At 34.5% G+C, this 18,862-nt stretch overlaps 1 protein-coding gene across 2 annotated transcripts in view; it reads right to left on the reverse strand.

Moving 5' to 3' along the window:
* The window catches only part of CSMD3 (CUB and Sushi multiple domains 3), a 1,328,729-nt gene that overhangs the window by 389,405 nt on the left and 920,462 nt on the right, over window positions 1–18,862 (reverse strand). For both annotated transcript variants that reach the window (XM_058275930.2, XM_058275932.2), the window contains one exon: window positions 15,961–16,130. In XM_058275930.2, coding sequence (XP_058131913.1) covers window positions 15,961–16,130 — 170 coding nt within the window. The remainder of the gene's footprint in view (window positions 1–15,960; window positions 16,131–18,862) is intronic.

The following is an 18,862-nucleotide window of genomic DNA, read 5'->3' on the forward strand; positions in this document are numbered from 1 at the left end:
ACTCAAAACTATTGTTGTGAATGATATAATAAAGACATGATTAGAAGGTGTGTTTTCAGTCATTTCTCTAATGAATTAGCAAGTAAAGTGTTATCTCAGTCCAAGAGCAGAAAATAAATAAAAAATAAAATTAAAAGAGAATTTGCACATGCACATATATATATAATCAAATAAACATTCAAAATATTTCTCCTCCTAGAAGTTGGAATTTTCAGTTTTGCTCATTTGTTTTATAATTTGACTTGGAAATTTACATTAATTTTTCTAATAAGATGACTGAGATGTCACAATTTGAATGAAAAAGACAGAATAACTTTTAAAATGGCTGATCAAAAAGGGCTTTATCCTGAACCTTAAGTATTTCCAGAGATAATATGAAACAAAGCAAAGAACTTGCTTGTTTTATATTCATTCATTCAATTCAATTAATTTAAATTCAATAAAATCTAAAAATAATTGATATATTTTAGTAAGGAGGTTGGGGACACAAAAAGGAGGCATTTTTCAGGGGCATTAGTTTTGTGGTAATGCAGGTCTGGATTTTAGTCCCAACTTTACCATTAAAGCTATATGGTATGTCACAAATCATTTTACATCTCTCTATGGGAGAAGATGAAGGAGGGGTGTAAGTTCCGACATAAGATACATAAAAATGGATACTTAGGGAGTGCTTTCTAGGAGAGAATTAACAAAGGATTACCTGTGAATAACATGAAACAGAGTTGGTAGATATACGTGATGGGCCAGTAAAATCACTGGTGTACTTAAAACCGTTTAACAATCAGATCCCAAGCAAACAAACAAAACCAGTGAATGTAAATATCCATATAAATGTCTTAAAAATATACTCTATTGATATAGAGGTTTGTGAACTTTCTCTGAAAAGGGCTAGATAGTAAATATATTAGACTTTGTAGGCTGTACAGTCTGTGCCACAACTACTCAATTCTACCACTATAGAGCAAAGGCAGCCATAGACAATACATAAAGGAATGGGCATGGTTATTTTCTAATAAAGCTATTTGCAAAAACAGTGTCAGGCTGAATTTGGTTCATGGGCTATAAGTTGCCAACCATTGAATTAAGGGATCATTGTGGCATGTAAATTACAAATAATAATTAAATATGTTATATTCTTTCTTTCATTTCAAGTTAATTATTATTTTTGTAAGATATTCTCAAGCCTGTATAGTACAATCCTTCAAATAGCATAAAGCAATCCTGTTTTTTTAAATCTATTTAGCACTGTGTATCTCAACCTAAAGAAGAAAATTGTAAGCTCTTTATTGTAAATTCCATATTGTCTATTGATTCTTACAGAATGTTTTCATTGATTTTAGCCAAACCTTTTGTAACTCCAATTTATAGTTGCAACTAAAAAATAACCCTTAAATAAATATTGCTTGATATGTTTCAATAACAAGGAAAACCAAAACATCAAAAACAATATTATGTCAAAACTACACCAATTTGCCAATTACATAAGCAATTTCTTTGCTAAATTAAATAATTATTGGACACTAGAAAAAATATTTCCACAAATTTTAGTGTTATTCACAACATACTAGCTACAGACACATTTCTATATTTTCTCCTTTACTTTCTTAAGTCTAGACAATAAACAAAATGATAAATCAAGCCTTGATTTCTTATATTTGCCAATATCAGTGGTGACTTGGCACTATGGCCAATATCAAGCCATCGATGTGATATCACTGAAATGAAGTTGGGAACAGTGGTAAAGAGGTGTGGCATTACATAGTTCCACCATAAAATACAATATGCATAAATAAATTAAAAAGCACAGATAATAGTCTAATGTAGTAAAATTAGTAGGAGGTAAAACATTTTAAGTATTATCTTTATTTTTAATATAATTTCTTTGTAAGTTTATGTAATTTAATTTTTAAATAATAGCTGTATTTAAAAATTGACTCTCAAAATTACTGAAAATTTAAAAATAAATTGTCATGAGTCTGTGTAAAACAACACTGGCATACCACCATATGAGATATATTTCCAAATCTCACAGAGGATAGAGGATAGAAAAGAAACTTGAAATTAATACATCTTAGAAATGTTTTCTAAAAGTCAATAACTGTAGGAGGGGCAAGATGGCAGCAGAATAAGGAGTTCCAAGAGTCAGCTCATCCTACAGGGCAGTTAGTAATCACCCAGAGGTATCTAAAGCAATGGTTTGGGGACCCAAGTAGACCAGAAGAACATCTTGCAACATCCTTGAACGTATGCAAGGAGGAGACTGCCCATCTGCATAGAACATTCATGAGTTGAGCACTCCATTGGGTGGAGGATGGTACCTACAGCACAAGCTTCCCTGGAAGCTATTCCATGGCAAGAGTGGAAAGCTCCACTTCCCATAATCAGGGGAGAAAGTAACATTGGGCACCAACTTCAGCAACTGATTAGTAAACTTGGCTTGCCAAAGTATAATACTCAGAACAGCTAAATTTTGAACCTGTCCAAGTTGGAAAGAGGCCAGTAGCTACCTCCACAATGAGGGGAAGCTGGGCTGACTGAAAATCACAGTGAAGTTAGGAACTGGCTTCTTTCCACAAGGATCGAATTGCAGCCCTAGATGAGGCTTCAGCCCCACCTCTGGCAGGGCAACTGAAGGCACTTTTGGCTTACAAGAACTTGACTATTGGGCACCTGTGACTCCACCCTCACTCCCATCGGATGAGAGGAACTGTGTTTCCCCAGCCTCTCTGGGTAACTGCAAGTGCTTTTGGTTCACACAGACTGAATAGTAAGAAACCTGTAGCTTTATCCCTGCCCCTAAGTAGGATAGGAAGGGAGCTGGGCTTCCTCAGCTTTTTCAGGCAATAGCAAGGACTTTTGGCCTGTACAGACTGAACTGTTGGGCACTTGTGGATCCACTTCTGCCTTCCAATAGGATAGGAGAGACCTGGTATTTCCTCAGCTTCTCCAGACAATGGCAGGTGCTCTCAGCTTACAGGAACTGAACTATTTGGTGCCTGTAGACTCACCCCCACAACACAATAGGATAGATAGGATAGGAGGGGGCTGGTGTTTCCTCAGCCTGTCCAGGCAACAGCAGGCTCTTTCAATCTTTGTGAACTGAACTGTTAGGCATTGGTGGTTCCATTCCCATCCCTTAAAGGACAGAAAGGACAGTACTCTTTAACTCTCTCAGGGCAACTGCAAGTGTATTCAGCCCACATGGATTAGATTGTTGGGCACACCAGAGGGTCCATCCATGCCCTGGCATGGTAGGCGAGTGGTGGTCTACATCAGTCCCCCTGGGCAACTGCAGTCATTTTGGACCTAAACAGGAACTAAATAACAGCCAGTGATGTGCAAGCATACAAGGCATGGGTGTCCCAGAAGGAGAAGAGAAGAGAAAAAGGGCAGAAGAAATATTTGAAGAAATAATGGTAGAAAATTTCCCAAACTTATTGAAGGACATAGATATCTACATCTGAGAAGTACAATATATTCCCAGCTGAATAAATATGAATAGTGCTGCTCCAAGACACACGCTAATCAAAATGTCAAATGACAGAGACATAATTCTGAGAGCAGCAGGAGAAAAGTGGTGCATAACATAAAGGGAACATACAATAAAATTAAGTGCCAATTTCTCATCAGATACCATGGAAGCAAGAAGGCAGTTATACGATATATTTAAGATACTGCAAGAGATGGACACAACCAATCCAATGTCCACATAGAAGAGGTGGCATTGGATTGGGAAAAGAGGACATGGTGGACGATGGGTATGGGGAAAGGCAGGAAGAGATGAGAGGTGGAGGCGTCTTTGGGACATGGAGCTGCCCTGGATGGTGCTTCAGAGGTAATCACCGGACATTGTAAATCCTCACAGGGCCCACTGGATGGAATGGAGGAGAGTATGGGCCATGATGTGAACCATTGTCTATGAGGTGCAGAGGTGCCCAAAGATGTACTTACCAAATCCAATGGATGTGTCATGATGATGGGAACGAGTGTTGTTGGGGGGGTGGGGTTGAATGGGACCTCACATATATATTTTTAATGTAATATTATTACAAAGTCAATTAAAAAAAAAAAAAAAGATACTGCAAGAGAAAAACTGCCGACCAAGAATATTATATCTGGAAGGATTGTCTTTCAAAAATGAGGGAGTGTTTAGAATATTCACAGATAAACAGAAACTGAGAGAGTTTATAACAAAGGACAGGCTTTGTAGGAAATACTAAAGGGAGTGTTACAGCCTGAAAAGACAGGAGAAAGAGGTATGGAAGAGAGTCTAGAAATGAAGATTGCATCTATAATAACTGTATATTAGTCAGCCAAAGGGGTGCTGATGCAAAGTACCAGAAATTTGTTGTCTTTTATAAAAGGTATTCATTTGGGGTAAAAGCTTAAAGTTACAAGGCCCTAAAGAATCCAACTCCAGGTTACTTCCTTACCAAACTCTGTTGCCAGGTTTTGAAGCAAGATGGTGGGCACTGTCTGCAAGGGTTCAGCCTTTCTCTTCCCTCTTACGGCTCTGTCAATCCAGTTTCTTCTGATCTCAGATGTAAGCTGGAATAGGGCTCATCTCTCTTCCCAGGGCTCAGTTCTTTCCAGGCTCAGCTGCTCTGTTCTCTTCACAAGGTCAGCTGTAAACTGTCAGGTGAATGGCTCATTTCTCTTACTTGGGCCTCTTTCATGTCTACTGAGCTGTCTCTCTCTGTTCATCTTCTCTTGGTATCTACTTCTGTGTTCTTGATTGAGCACCCAATTATATAGCACACCAAGGGGACAAGGACTCAACTCTGAGTTGCCCTAATGAATCAAAGCCCTAATCTTAACAAAATTTAATCAAAGACATCTCAGCTGAATCTAAAACAATCAAATGGTATCACCCCCAGAGAAACAGACTGGTTTAAAATCATAATCTATATCTCTTTTTGGAATTCATAAATAATATCAAACTGCCATAGCAGTAATGAAATTTGTCAAAAGAGTGGTGAAAATAAAATATGACAGATAAAACCCAAAGGTCATAATGGGTGAAGTAAGAACTACTTTTACTAAAACAACATTAAATGTTAAAGGATTAAATTATCCAATCAAAAGACATAGACTGGTAGAATGGATAAGAAACTATGCGCCATCTATATGGTACATTCAAGAGACCTAAGGATAACAATAAACTGAAAGTGAAAGATTGGAAAAAGATATTCCACATGTGTAGTAAACAATAACAAAAAGGCTGGATAGCTATAATTATATCAGATGAAATAGACTTTAAAAGAGAAACTGTTATTAGAGACAAGGAAGGACATTCTATATTAATAAAAAGGGGCAATTAATCAAGAAGAAAAAATCATAAATATATATGTCTCTGACCAGAATGCCCCAAGATACATGAGGCAAACACTGGCAAAACTGAAGGGAGAAATAGATGTCTTTAATAGCTGGAGACTTCAATACACCCTTCCCAGCATAGGAAAGAACATTTGACAGAGGTTCAGTAAAGAAAGAGAGGGCTTGAATCATATGAGAAATGGATCAAATATAATAGACATATGCAGAACATTGCACCCCAAAACAGCAGAATATAAATTCTTTTCAAGTGCTCATGGATCTTTCTCCATGGTAGAACACATTTTGGGGGTCACAAACAGGATCTCAACAAATTCAACAAGATAGAAATTATACCCAGCACTTTCTCGTATCATAGTGGAATAAAGTTGGTAATGAACAAGAGGTGGAAAAAGGGAAAATTCACAAATGTATAGAGATTAAACAATACATTCTTAAATAATCAGTGGGTCAAAGAAGGAATTTCAAGAAAAATCAATAAATATCTCAAGATGAATGAAAACAAGAACACAACATATCACAACCTATGGGATGCAGTGAAAGCAGTGCTGAGAGGAAAATTTATAATCTGTGATGTTTACAGTGAAAGAGAAGAAAGAACTAAAACCAATAACTTAACTATACAGCTGGAGGAACTAGAAAAGGAGTAGCAAACTAATGGCAAAGCAAGTAGAAGGAATGAAATAACAAAGATCAGAGCAGAAATAAATAAATTTGAGGAAAAAAAACCAATAGAATTAACAAAACCAAAAGTTGGTACTTTGAGAAGACTAACAAAATTGACAAAACCTGAGCTAGACTGACAAAGAAAAAAAGATGCAAATAAATGAAGTAAAAAATGAAACAGGGACATTACTAGTGACCCCACAGAAATAAAATAGATCATAAAATGATACTGTGAAAAACTGTATACCAAAAAATAGACAATGTAGATGAATGTACAAACAACTTACACTGACCCTAGAAGAAATAAAAGACCTAGACACCTAAAGAAACCAATCACAAGTAAAAAGATAGAAACAGTCATCAAGTAGTTCCCAAAAAGGAAAAGGCCAGGACCAGATGGTTTCACAGGTGAGTTCTACCAAACATTCAAAGAAGATTTAATACCAATTTTACTTAAGCACTTCCAAAAAATTGAATAAGAAGGAAAACTACCAAACTCATGCTGTGAAGCCAATTTCACCCTAATACCAAAGCCAGATAAAGATATTATGAAATAAAAATTACAGACCCATTTCTCTAATAAATACAGATGCAAAAATCCTCAATAAAATACTTGCTAATTGAATCCAGCAACGCATTAAAATAATTATTCATCATTATCAAGGGGGTTTTATACCAGGCATGCAAGGTTGGTCCAATATAAGAAAATCAATTAGCAAAATACACCACATTAATAAATTAAAGAATAAAAATCATACGATCTTATCAATTGATGCAGAAAAGATATTTGACAAAATATAGCATCTTTTCTTGATAATTATACTACAGAAGATAGAAATTGGGGCAAATGTCCTTAACATGATAAAGGCCATATATGAAAAACCCACAGCTAACATTGTACTCAAATGATGAAAACTGAAAGCTTTTTCATTGAGATCAGGAACAAGACAAGGAAGCCCACTGTCACCACTGTTGCTCAATAGAGTACTAAAGGTTCTAGCTAGAACAATCAGGCAAGATAAAGAAATAAAAGTCATCCAAATCTGAAAGGAAGAAGTGAAATTTCACTATTTGCTGATGATATGATCCTATATCTAAAGTCCCCCAAAATGTACAATAAAGCTGCTAGAGCTAATAGAATATTTCAGTAGAGTGTCAGGATACAATACCAATATGCAAAAGGCAATGATGTTTCTATACGATCATAATGCACAATCTGAGGAGGAGTCAGGAAAAAATATCCATTTACAATAGCAACAAAAAGAATCAAATATTTAGGAATAAACTTAACCAAGGAAGTAAAGTACTTATATTCAGAAAGCTACAATGCATTGTTAAAAGAAATCTAAAAAAAAACCTAAATAATTGGAAGAACATCCCATGCTCATGGATTGGAAGACTAAATATCATTAAAATGTTAATTCTACTCAAACTTATGCACCTATTCAATGCAATCCCAATAAAAATTCCACCAGCAGTTTTTAAGCAAATGGAAAACACAATTATCAAGTTTATTTGGATGGCTAAGGGGCCCTGAATAGTGATAAACATCATAAGCTGGAAAAGCAAAGTTGGAGAACTCTTACTTCCAGACTTTAAATAATATTACCAAGCTACAGTGGCAGAAAAAAAAAAAAGCATGGTACTGTCATAAAGACAGACACACAGGCAAATGGAACCAAATGGTTCTGAAACAGACCCTCACATTTACGGTCAAGTGAATTTTGACAAGCCTGTCAAACACACCCAGCTTGGGCAGAACCATCCATTCAACAAATGGTGCTGAGAGAACTGGATATCCACAACCAAAAGAAAAAAAGAGGACCCTTACCTCACATCTATACAAAAATTAACTCAAAATGGATTAAAGACCTAAATATAAAAGCAAGAACCATAAAGCTTCTAGAAAAAAATTCAGGAAAACATCTACAAGACCTAGTGGTAAGTGATGCGTTCTTAAACCTTACATCAAAAGCAGGAGCAATGAAAGAAAACATGGATAAATGGGACCTCCTCAAATTTAAACACTTTTTTTGATTCAAAGGACTTTGTCAAGAAGGTAAAAAGGCAGCCTCCTTAATGGGAGAAAATATTTGGAAACCACATATCTGATAATGGTTTGATTTCCATTCTATAAAAAGAGATTACACAACTCAACAATGAAAGAACAAGCAATCCAATTTAAAAATGGGCAAAAGATTTAAATAGACATTTGTCCAAAGAGGACATACAAAAGGTCAAAAAGCACATGAAAAAAAATGTTCCATATCACTAGTTATTAGGGAAGTGCAAATCAAAATAATGAGATATAGTCTCACACTGCATATAATGGCTATTATTTAAATAAACAGAAAATGATAAGTACTGGAGAGGATGTGGAGAAATAGGAACACTCTGATACTGTTGGTGTAACATAAATGTTACATTAAAAATATGGGATTCCTATATGCCCCACCCCCTCCTCCTTCCCTACTCATCTACATTAACAATATCCTTCATTAGTGGGATATATTTGTTACAGTTGATGAACACATATTGAAACATTGCTACTAACCATGGACTACAGTTAACATTATAGTTATACTCTGCACAATTTTGTAGGTTATGACAAAATATACAATGACCTGTATCAGTCACTGCAATGTCATACAGGACAACTCCAATGTCCTGAAAATGCCTTCATATTACATATATTCTTCCTTCTCCCATCTCTCAGAACCTCTGGTGGCCTTGATCAAAAGGGGGAAATGGTAAATACAAATGAGTTTTTATGGTTAGGAGATTTCAAAGTGAGTTGGGAGGTCATTCCAGAGATTATGCTTATGCAAGTCTCAGCAGGATCTCATTGAATGTTATGGTAAACAGTGCCTCAAATAGCGGGGTCCTGAGGGTTCTAGAGATATCCAAAAACTATAAGCAGGGCAGACAGCTCATGAATTCAGCACCCTGTCAGTGGGACTTACTTTGGAATTTATGCTCCTCACTGTAAGAGAGGTAGACACATTTATAGGTTCCCTAAATATGGCTCTTCTGCCCCTTTTATTTGAACCTATAATTATCACTATACTTGTTAAATATATGCCCCAGAGCCTTAAATCTTTGGTTCATTCATGTGCCAGTGGAGCCCTGAATTTCAGCAGAGTTGCAACACCTACTCTCCAGTTCATTGGACTCACCCTGGACAACCAACAAGGTGATGGTGATGGACAATGCCCATCCCAAGGAATAGAGACTATCTGCAACTACAAGCAAGATAGTTCCATCCAACTGCCCCATGGGATCTAAGTTCCCTCTCTGTTAGAAGCAGAGTGGGCATCACCATCCCCAAATCCTCAAGATTGGGGAATGAACAATGGACTAAATTACACTTATTGTTTTTCTACTATAGACTTACTATTCTAGCAATGGAAGAACTCTTAACTTTTGAGTTGGATTCTTATTTAAGATCTCTAAGACAGGACCTTGCATCTCACCCATCTGGAGTTGAGGAAGTCTAGAACCCCAAGATGGTTTAGAATCAGAAAATAAAGAGAATTTATACCTTACTTTCTATCTAGAGCCCAAGAAGGTGGCAAAACTTGTACAAATTCAGCTGAGAAAAGATACAAAAGAAAAGGCTGTTTGTGGTAGGTAAGGCACCTAGGTCTGAACCAGCCACATGGAGCTGTGTTGAACTTCAGCATGCAGAAAACCTAAATTATTTCTCAAGAGGATGAGAGCACAGCAGAATATAGAACCAGGAACTGGTGGATTCAAAGAGGTTTGCAGTGAGGATTTCTAAGACCCAGCAATGGACGATCAATTAGACTGATGACTGGAGACCAGGTAGGAAATGATACATCACAGAAGCTGCTGCCATGAACAGATGAAGCCCCAATACTAAATGAACTTTCCATCCCTGAAACCTTGATATCTTGTTGCCAGATAAGAACCCCAGAATCTAGATGAAATTCCAAAGTATGTGGGGGACCCTAAATTGACAAATGCAAAATTGACTAACTGTATTCTGAATTTACCTAGGTTGATTTTCCTACCAACCATCAAAAATAGAAGATAAAGATTAAAAAAAATTAATCTTTTAATAGAAAAGTCTTTACAATCTACACATTTTGTAAATTTGGATTAGTAGTTTCGGAAATGTGTTCCTACTACACTAATATTCAATGAGAACTTTCAAAGTGCAGGCACTGTGCAATGTTTTATAATATCGAATAATTTAGTCATTTGACTGGCAACACTTGATAGAGGTTATTATCAATTTCACAACTTTTCAGGTGAGGAAACTCAAATTTAGAATAGTAATTCATTTACCAAAAATTATTAACTACTAAGTGGCAAGCTGTATATTTGAACTTAGTTCTTCCTGTCTCTAAAGTCCATGCTTAATAATTAGATTAGGTGTGTGGTAAATTAACCAGGGCATAATGTGCTTACAATTGTTAGAATACATTTGCTTATTTAATTGATTGAGCAGACATGTTCTTCTAATAATTACCATCAACTATAATACTGAATTTCAGAAGCTATAGTTGGACAAAAAGGCATGGAGGAGGGAGTGATATTTAAAAGTACCTGAGTCATATACAGATACATTTCATTTTTCCTAGATCAGAAATATTAACAATTGAAGTTTACTAGAAAGGAAATGTTGCTCTTGATTTACAGGGAAAGTAATTGAAATGTTTACGAAATCACTATTTAATCTTTTTTTTTCCCCTAGGAGAAAAGAGAGGATATTTACTGAGTGTTTAATTTATAAGAGGCACTGCTCCTAGGTGCTGGAGTTGTAGTAGAGTTAAATATTAAATGCAAGTCCCTGTTCTCTTGGAGCTTACATTCTAGTGGGAGGATAAAAAATATACTATGCATAATATATGACATCATACAATATTTGTCCTATGTGACTTGCTTTTTATACTGAGCATCATGTTTTCAAGATTCTTTCTTGTTGCAGCATATATAAAAAGGTTTTGAGGCAATGAGTAGTGTGATCCATCATATACTTGAAAAGGATCACAACAGCTATTGGGTTGAAAATAGACTATAGACTGGCATTAGGGAGATCAGTTGGAACTGATTTCACTAATCCACCAGGTGAGAGATAATAGTGGCTTAGATCAAGTAGTAACTTTATATATCAGTGATTGGTTCTGGATATATTTTGAAGGAAGAGACCAGAAAATTTGCTGATGAGTAGTATGTCAAGTGTAGAAGACAGAAGAGTCAAGGACCACCTCAACTTTGTCCTTGAGCAACTGGCAGAATAGACTTTACACTTACTGATATGGAGAAAACTTAAGGGAGAGCAGATGTGATGAGGAAAAAAATCAAGAGTTTCACTTTGGACAGGTGAGTTTGGAATGCCAATCAGGCAAAGTGGAAAGAATGAGCACAATGTGGTTGATAGGAGTCTGCAGAACAACATAAGTCATAGTGGGTGATTTTGTATTGCATAGCTCTGTTAATGTATTTCAAAGCATAGATGTCTCAAAATTTAACATTAAAAAGTGGATATTAAAAGACTTTTAGCAAAATGTAATTGTTATGACTTTTTTCTTTCCTTAAAGGAAGGTACAATGTTAAATCCAGAACTACTCATGGGTGCGCTAATTAAAGTTTCCAAAGTTAAGCAGCAACTAGAAAAATGAGTGCTTAACCCATTCTCTACTTTTAAGTGCAAACATCAACAGTCTAATGGTATCCATAGTACAAAAGTTGATACAAAATACATTACAAAAATTATGGATAGAAGGTTATGTATTTGTCATGTCAATAGTGCAAAACATGTAAGCCAAAACCTTTCACAGTTCACAGGGAGAAAGATTAAAATATCCACTGACTGAGGAGCAGGTGTAGCTCAAGTAGTTGAGCTCCTGTTTCATGCATATGAAGTCCCGGTTTCAATCTCCAGTAACTTCTAAAATAAATAAATAAATAAATAAATAAATAAATAGATACCGACTAACTTAAGAAATGGAAAAAAAACTCATATATCTTAAGTGATCATTCTGCATTCTTATTTCTTCAGTTCAGACTGGATGATACGAAATTCCCTTTCACTTTTCTCTTCAGCACTTCAAGCTAGAATAACGATTAGATTTTTTTTTTTGAAGGGGGTTGGTGGACACTACTAGAACTATCCCCTCATGCCTGAAAATTATTCTGTCTTTCCAAAGAGGGTTTTCTTGGCTCCTTGTCAAAATGATTTATTATCTCACAAATGTCACAGATTCACAAGGAAGTTTTACATAAAATATAAATCTGGTGTAAAGCTGATGCCTCAGAGTTATCTACTCATGTGGAGGTCAAATTTCTGTTATTTAGATTAATAGCCTGCAATCCCTGAAGAAATACAATAAAGTAATTTGATGTCTTGAACTTTATTCATTCAAACCCTAGAACCAAAGAAGGATATTTTCATGATTTCCAAACCTGCTGGTTATCAAATAATCTGGAACGCTTTAAAAAATTCATAATCCGAAGCCCAGATAAATTGAAACATCTTTCCTCAGATCTACTGAATCAAAAATTCCAGGAGTGGGGCCCATGAGTCAAAACTTATAAAAAAAAAAACTACTTAGAGGAGTCACGTTATTATTTATACTTGAAACTCACTGATATAAACTTACTAGAGTGGTTATTAATAAATGAAGTACTTTTACAGAAAGGAGAGTGGAAGAGAAAGAAAGAGAAGACAACTTGACAGAGCCAGAACTGTGAGCTCCCAGAGAGAAAAGTTCTTATTGCTTTTATCAGAACCTGATAAAGTGTCTGTCATAAAGAGAATGAAACCAATAAACAAATAGATAGATACATACATACATACAGCTCCTTCCAAACCTTGTTCTTAAACAAGGAATGCAAGAGAACGCCATTCCAAAGAATGTAGCCAATTGTACTAAATACAGAAAAAATGATAATTTTTAATTCTCTCAGTCAAAGAGCAGATGGTTCTATAGTGGGCTATTTTTCTTTTAAATCTTATTTCTTAAGCCCCAGGACCTGGTTTAAACAGTGAAGGAGAGCTCATGTTGCTAGTTTGAATAATGGAAAGTATGGGGATGGGGAAGAGTTTTCAAGGACTAGTTTGCAGTTAGGCAAAGACCTATCTTGAGAGTATTTTGGGCTTCACAATCTTTGGGAAATAATTCTTTGTCTTTTGAAGGTTCCATGTGTCTGCTTTTGCTTGCCTAATTATGTCAATACTGGTGGGTATCACTGAATTACTAGTTGAGAGGAATGAAGTGATTTTTAAATACCTTTTACCTTACACTGGCAGAGAGACGATAAAGAGAACAAACTTGGATTGTAAAAGCCCACCCCAAACTCTCTCCACAATGGCTTGCTGAAGTTATTTGAAAGTAACAATTCAAAAAGAATCCAAGGGAGGAAAGACAAATTGGTATATTTATATTATAATATTTATAATATAATATTTACATTTATATTATAATAATTACTATAGAATCTTTTCAAGTTTGGGAACATATGTTTATTCCAGGAAAATTTTAAAACTGGAAAAATTGCTGGGAATACAAATTTTCACTTGTGAAAGAGAAATCAATAGTTAAATCCACAAAAGACCTTTAGATTGAATTTCTTCTACTTGCCTTTCTCTTTTACCACTACATTCTCTCATGTTGGCACTTACAACCAAGGACATGACCTACCTCTGTGTAGCACTTATCACAAACTTATGTAACCCTTTTTCCAAATAAATAAGGCATTCAGAGGAGCATATTTCACACTAAAATGTGATTGATACCCAGTACCCATTTTAGGGCTATTTTATTTTTGAAAGATATCATCTGTTACACCAATGAGTTTCCCAAATAATAAACCTATTCAATATAGAAAAGTAATAGATAAATTTCAGGAAGCACAGAGGGAGAAGAGAGAGGTATTTTCATGAAGGATGATGGCAGGTGATAGGAAGCACTTCCTGACTTTCAACTCATAAATACAAGGTTTTATCGTTGCTTGTGTGATGTTGATGAGTGGCTTGATTCATACAACTGATCTATGTATTGGTATTTAATGTTCTTCCACAACCCACCTGAAAAAAGTAAGCACTGTCTCAATTCTTACGTGTAAGCATCCAATTAATCTAAATCTTGACTGCAGTCTAGAAAATATAACTTATTTTAAGAAACAAATCCAGTGGAATGAACTGGATGGAGATAGACAAGTTTTAAAAAGTGAATTTTTAGTGCCATTTCTGGAAAAGTACAGAAAAAGGAGTGCATATTTTTGCTGTGAATTAATATTAAAATTGTACACATCTAGATGCTCTGCAGTAAATCTTTCCCAAAGCTTGTACAAATCTTAGAAAGCATAGAGTATTGTTTATGTTAGAGAACCATCAACTATCATCAAAATATTAGTTTTAAAAGAAGGAAACAGCAAATAGTATTTTTTTCTATCAAATGTTTGTATAACTTCAATGTGAAAAGTTTTTTTTTACAACCTTTGTTATTAAGGTCTCACTAAAATCTGTGAGATGAGTCACAAAGGATTAAGAGTCAAGACTGATGAATGATAGAAACTAGTACTTCAGATAACAAAATTAGCCCTATGGTTTCTTGATTCCCACATGCAAATGGAAAAGAATAAATGTAGTAAGTTTTTTACCTTGAAAAGGATGATTACAAAGATATAGTCTGAACCCTTGTCAAGTGAGTTTAGCTAACTGGGCAAGGAATTCACAAAGCAGTTATCAACTCATACATGTCCAAATAAAAAGCCCTGCATGGGCTGAGTCAGGGCCTGGTCATCTGCAATCAGTATCATCATCACAGATTTCTTGGGTAAGCAAGCAATCTTAATATCACTACTTAAATGAGAATTCCCCACCTCTGCCCATCAGGGATATTTTCATTTTTTCAAAATGATTTTGTAAAAACAAAATAATGTTGAATTACTTATTTGTCTTAAGCAAACCTTGACAATTAAGAATAATTTATGAAATCATTTAAAAACTATATAATATGATTTTATATTTTTATATATACCAAAATACTTTTATTATACAATATGAATCAGCAATTAAATATTTATCTAAACTGTATCTTCTTAAAGTAGTAGGATTTTGATTATTTCAAATACAAGAGCAACAGGAAATACCAAATCTGAATATTCTAGAATAGTTTTAAAATTTAATTCCCTGAATTTAGTTTTTGCATTTGTATGCATGGGGCAAAGTTATGCATTCTGTAATTGGTTCTTATTTTCTTAAACCTGTATAACATTGGGTTCTACTCAAATTAATAAATATTATCTACCCACACAAAATCCACATGGTTATTTATTTTCATATTTGTCTACAAATCATCTATTATGAGGTAATATCATGAGAGACATACCAGTTTTTGCAAGAAATTAATCCTTCTAATGGCCAGGTTTTAAAAAATTTTTAATAAATGAGACACTAAATGTTTATTATCAAAGACATTTTTTTCTTAAAAAATTGATAGAAGTGGGTTATCAGGTTTATATGACCATGAAATATGAACTGATTTATAGTCATAGCAGCAAAGAATTCTTCATATATAAAAAAAATAAGCTACCTAATAGCCAAAATAAAACAAATTTTCACTGTATTTCTTAAAGAAATTACCATCACATGTTAATTATGTTGTAAATATATTTATTGAATATGATATATTTGGAATGAAAGTTTTCTTATTCTTATATCATTGAAGGATTTAAATTTATGTATTATAAAATTAAAATTTACCTTTTCTTATTAGAAATATACATTGTTTGAAAATAAGACATTCTATTTCAGTAAAATAACAACAGAAAAATGGGAATTAATGCATAATTTGAATGTACAAAAGATGGCATCAACTTATGGCTGATTTGATATACATATGCATACATATATACATATATGTATGTAATAATGTATATTTAATGACTAAAAATGATTAAAATACAAGTATTTCCAAGTTCACCTACCTTAAGAACATCTCCTTGGGCTAAGTGAAATGTTCTGGCTGAAATATTGATTCCTTTTCCTGCTTGAACCTGAATACTATAAATGCATTCATGGTTGTTTTCATAGTTGAGTGGATAATTTGGAGAGAGCAAAATTCCTTCATTATTTGTTGCAGATGCACCACATTCAGCTGCAGGCAAAACAGAATATTGAAGTACAGTTTAATAGAAAGCATTATAATTTTCAAATAATGTGATGTATGGAAATGTAAATGCCTTAAATTTTACATAGAACCTGACAGGAAAATAATGTACAGAATGGTTGTTTGTTGTTGATGATTTATCCCCTCCTCAAATAACATACGGGAAGAAAGGACTACTGCTATGGACTGGGCACTTGTATAAATGAAAATATATGAGTTTCTGTATTTTTTCCCCTGGATGAAAGGATAGCAAGGGCAGGATAGAGAGCAAAAGTTTTCAGAAACTATTTAAGGCTTACAGATTTCTGATTATATTTAAAACTTTAAAATTTATAATTGAATTATTTTAATGTATATAAAGGATAGATCAATTTTAGAATGATTTTAATATGATAGCTTTATTTTTACCTTTTTTGACTTTGACTGATTTTTTTCTCAATATTCAGCATTCCCCTAATCCAAGATCTTTAGTAACAACATAAAAAGAAAATATATACATGGTCTCTTCCCCCCCCCCCTCCCATTTCCTGTAAGGCTAACGTTCAGTCTGTAGGTCTCTGAGACAGCTTGATTTGCTTATTTCATATCAGAGAGGTCATGTAGTATTTGTCCTTCAATGCGTGGCTTGCATCACTCAACATAAGGTCCTCAAGATTCATCCATGTTATCCTGTGTGTTAGTACTGTATTCCTTCTTACAGCTGAGCAGTGTTCCATTGTGTGTATATACCACATTTCGTTTATCCATTCATCTGTTGATGGGCATTTGGGTTGATTCCAACTTTGGGCAATAGTGAATAATGCCGCTATGAACATTGGTGTGCATATATCAGTTTGTGTCCTTGTTTTCAGTTCTTCTGGGTAAATATCCAGCAGTGGAATTGCTGGGTCAAAAGGCAAATCTATAGCTAGTTTTTTAGGAACTGCCAAACTGTCCTCCAGAATGGCTGGATTCTTCTACCTTCTCACCAGCAGTGGATGAAGGTTCCCATTCCTCCACATCCTCTCCAATACATATTGTCTTTTAAAACTGATATAATAGATTTTATTCACTGTCTTATATCAGTTTTTCTCACTGACCAAAAATTATTTACAAATCAGAAATCTTTGGAAATTGTATCACCTTTCCAGTTCAAAAGATAAAATGGCTTAAAGACATTACAAAATCCATATATGTTATTGCTAATCTCCAGGATTGACTGCAAAATTTGAGTAAATGCCTTTGCACATTAAAAGAACTGAGGGTTTCTAAAAAAATTTAGTTTAAATTTAATTTATTACTTTAAAAAACTTATAGCTATGTTGCAAAGTCAAACAGTAAGTCCTTATCATTCTTAAATATAGTCCTTGTATTTCAGAAATTCAATGGACTCAGTTTTCTATCCAATCTAATAGATTGCATCTTGTTACCATGTCAAAATGGGTAGAAGGAGTTATATTTTCCAAAGGTTTAACCAAACAGAAAAGATAACAAGTCATTTCTTCCAGAAATAAGGCTTTAAAAATAATGATTCTAGCAACAGTCACAGGAAATACAGCAAGATGAAGATAATGAATTAATTTATCTTTTAAATGCTTAAACATTAAAAAATAAGGAAAAAGGACAAATGCATGAAGAAATGAAAGGGATCAGGATGGAGCACAGAGTATAATATCAACATAAATAAAATTATAAGTGTTCACAAGTGTATACTTTGGATGGATTGTATGTAGCACGAGACCATATAAAACATTAAACCCCAAGGTAGAAAATGGAGTTTGGTTATTATTAGGTCCAAGGCTCACCTCCTGTGCCTCTTTTCATCCTCCTCCCTCCCCCTTCTACCTGCAGGTGTGCATTCCTAATTGATATGGAACCAGAGCTTCTGTCCCCACTTGCTCCCAGCTCCATCCCTAAACATTCAGGTCTAATAGTAGCAACACACATCTGAGGGACTCAGATGGAACTATAGAACCGATATGAGTAATCTTGCCCTAACCTTAAAACTGCAAAGCTATCATGAACCATCACAAACTAGCCCCTTTGTAGTCCAGAGCCAGAATTAGTTATAAATACCCCTCTCTTCCCCTCCTTCTCTGCAGGTGTCTTTTCTAGACTCAACCTGCCTGCTAAGCTCTGTCTTATTAAAACTAACCTCGGCTCCCAGTATGAATTCTAAAACACCTCCCTTCCTCAGCTTCCCTCTGAACCTAACAGTTAAGACTACAAATATGAGATCATTCTTTCTTGAACTGTAACAAATATACAATACTAATATATGGTGCTAACAATAAGGTGTTTTATGGGAAAAAAACCACCAAATATAAGCTATGGATTATTTCAAAAATATTTTGATGATATTCTTTCATCATTTATAACAAATGTTCCACAACAATGCAAGGTGTTTGTGGTGGGCTGATGTACAGGAGTCTTGTATGTTTTGCATGGTCTGTAAACTCACAACTTCTCTAATATTAAAAAAATTGTTGTGATGCTGATGCTGACAATCAGCCAGTCACATGAAGAAGTATCATACCGTAGAGAATTCCTCTGATTTCTTTTTTAATTTTGGGCAAAAAAAAACACACCATAATTCACAAACTCCCGTTATTGACTTAAATTATTTTAATTTTAATGTACAAATTCAAACATAAAAATATATGTCATATGTTTTTAACTTTATACACAACTATAATATCAAAACAAGTTCACAAATATAGGAACAAAACTACGTAAAAATA

The sequence above is a fragment of the Dasypus novemcinctus genome, chromosome 14 (genome assembly GCF_030445035.2).
Source record: "Dasypus novemcinctus isolate mDasNov1 chromosome 14, mDasNov1.1.hap2, whole genome shotgun sequence".
NCBI classification, from domain to species: Eukaryota; Metazoa; Chordata; class Mammalia; order Cingulata; family Dasypodidae; genus Dasypus; species Dasypus novemcinctus.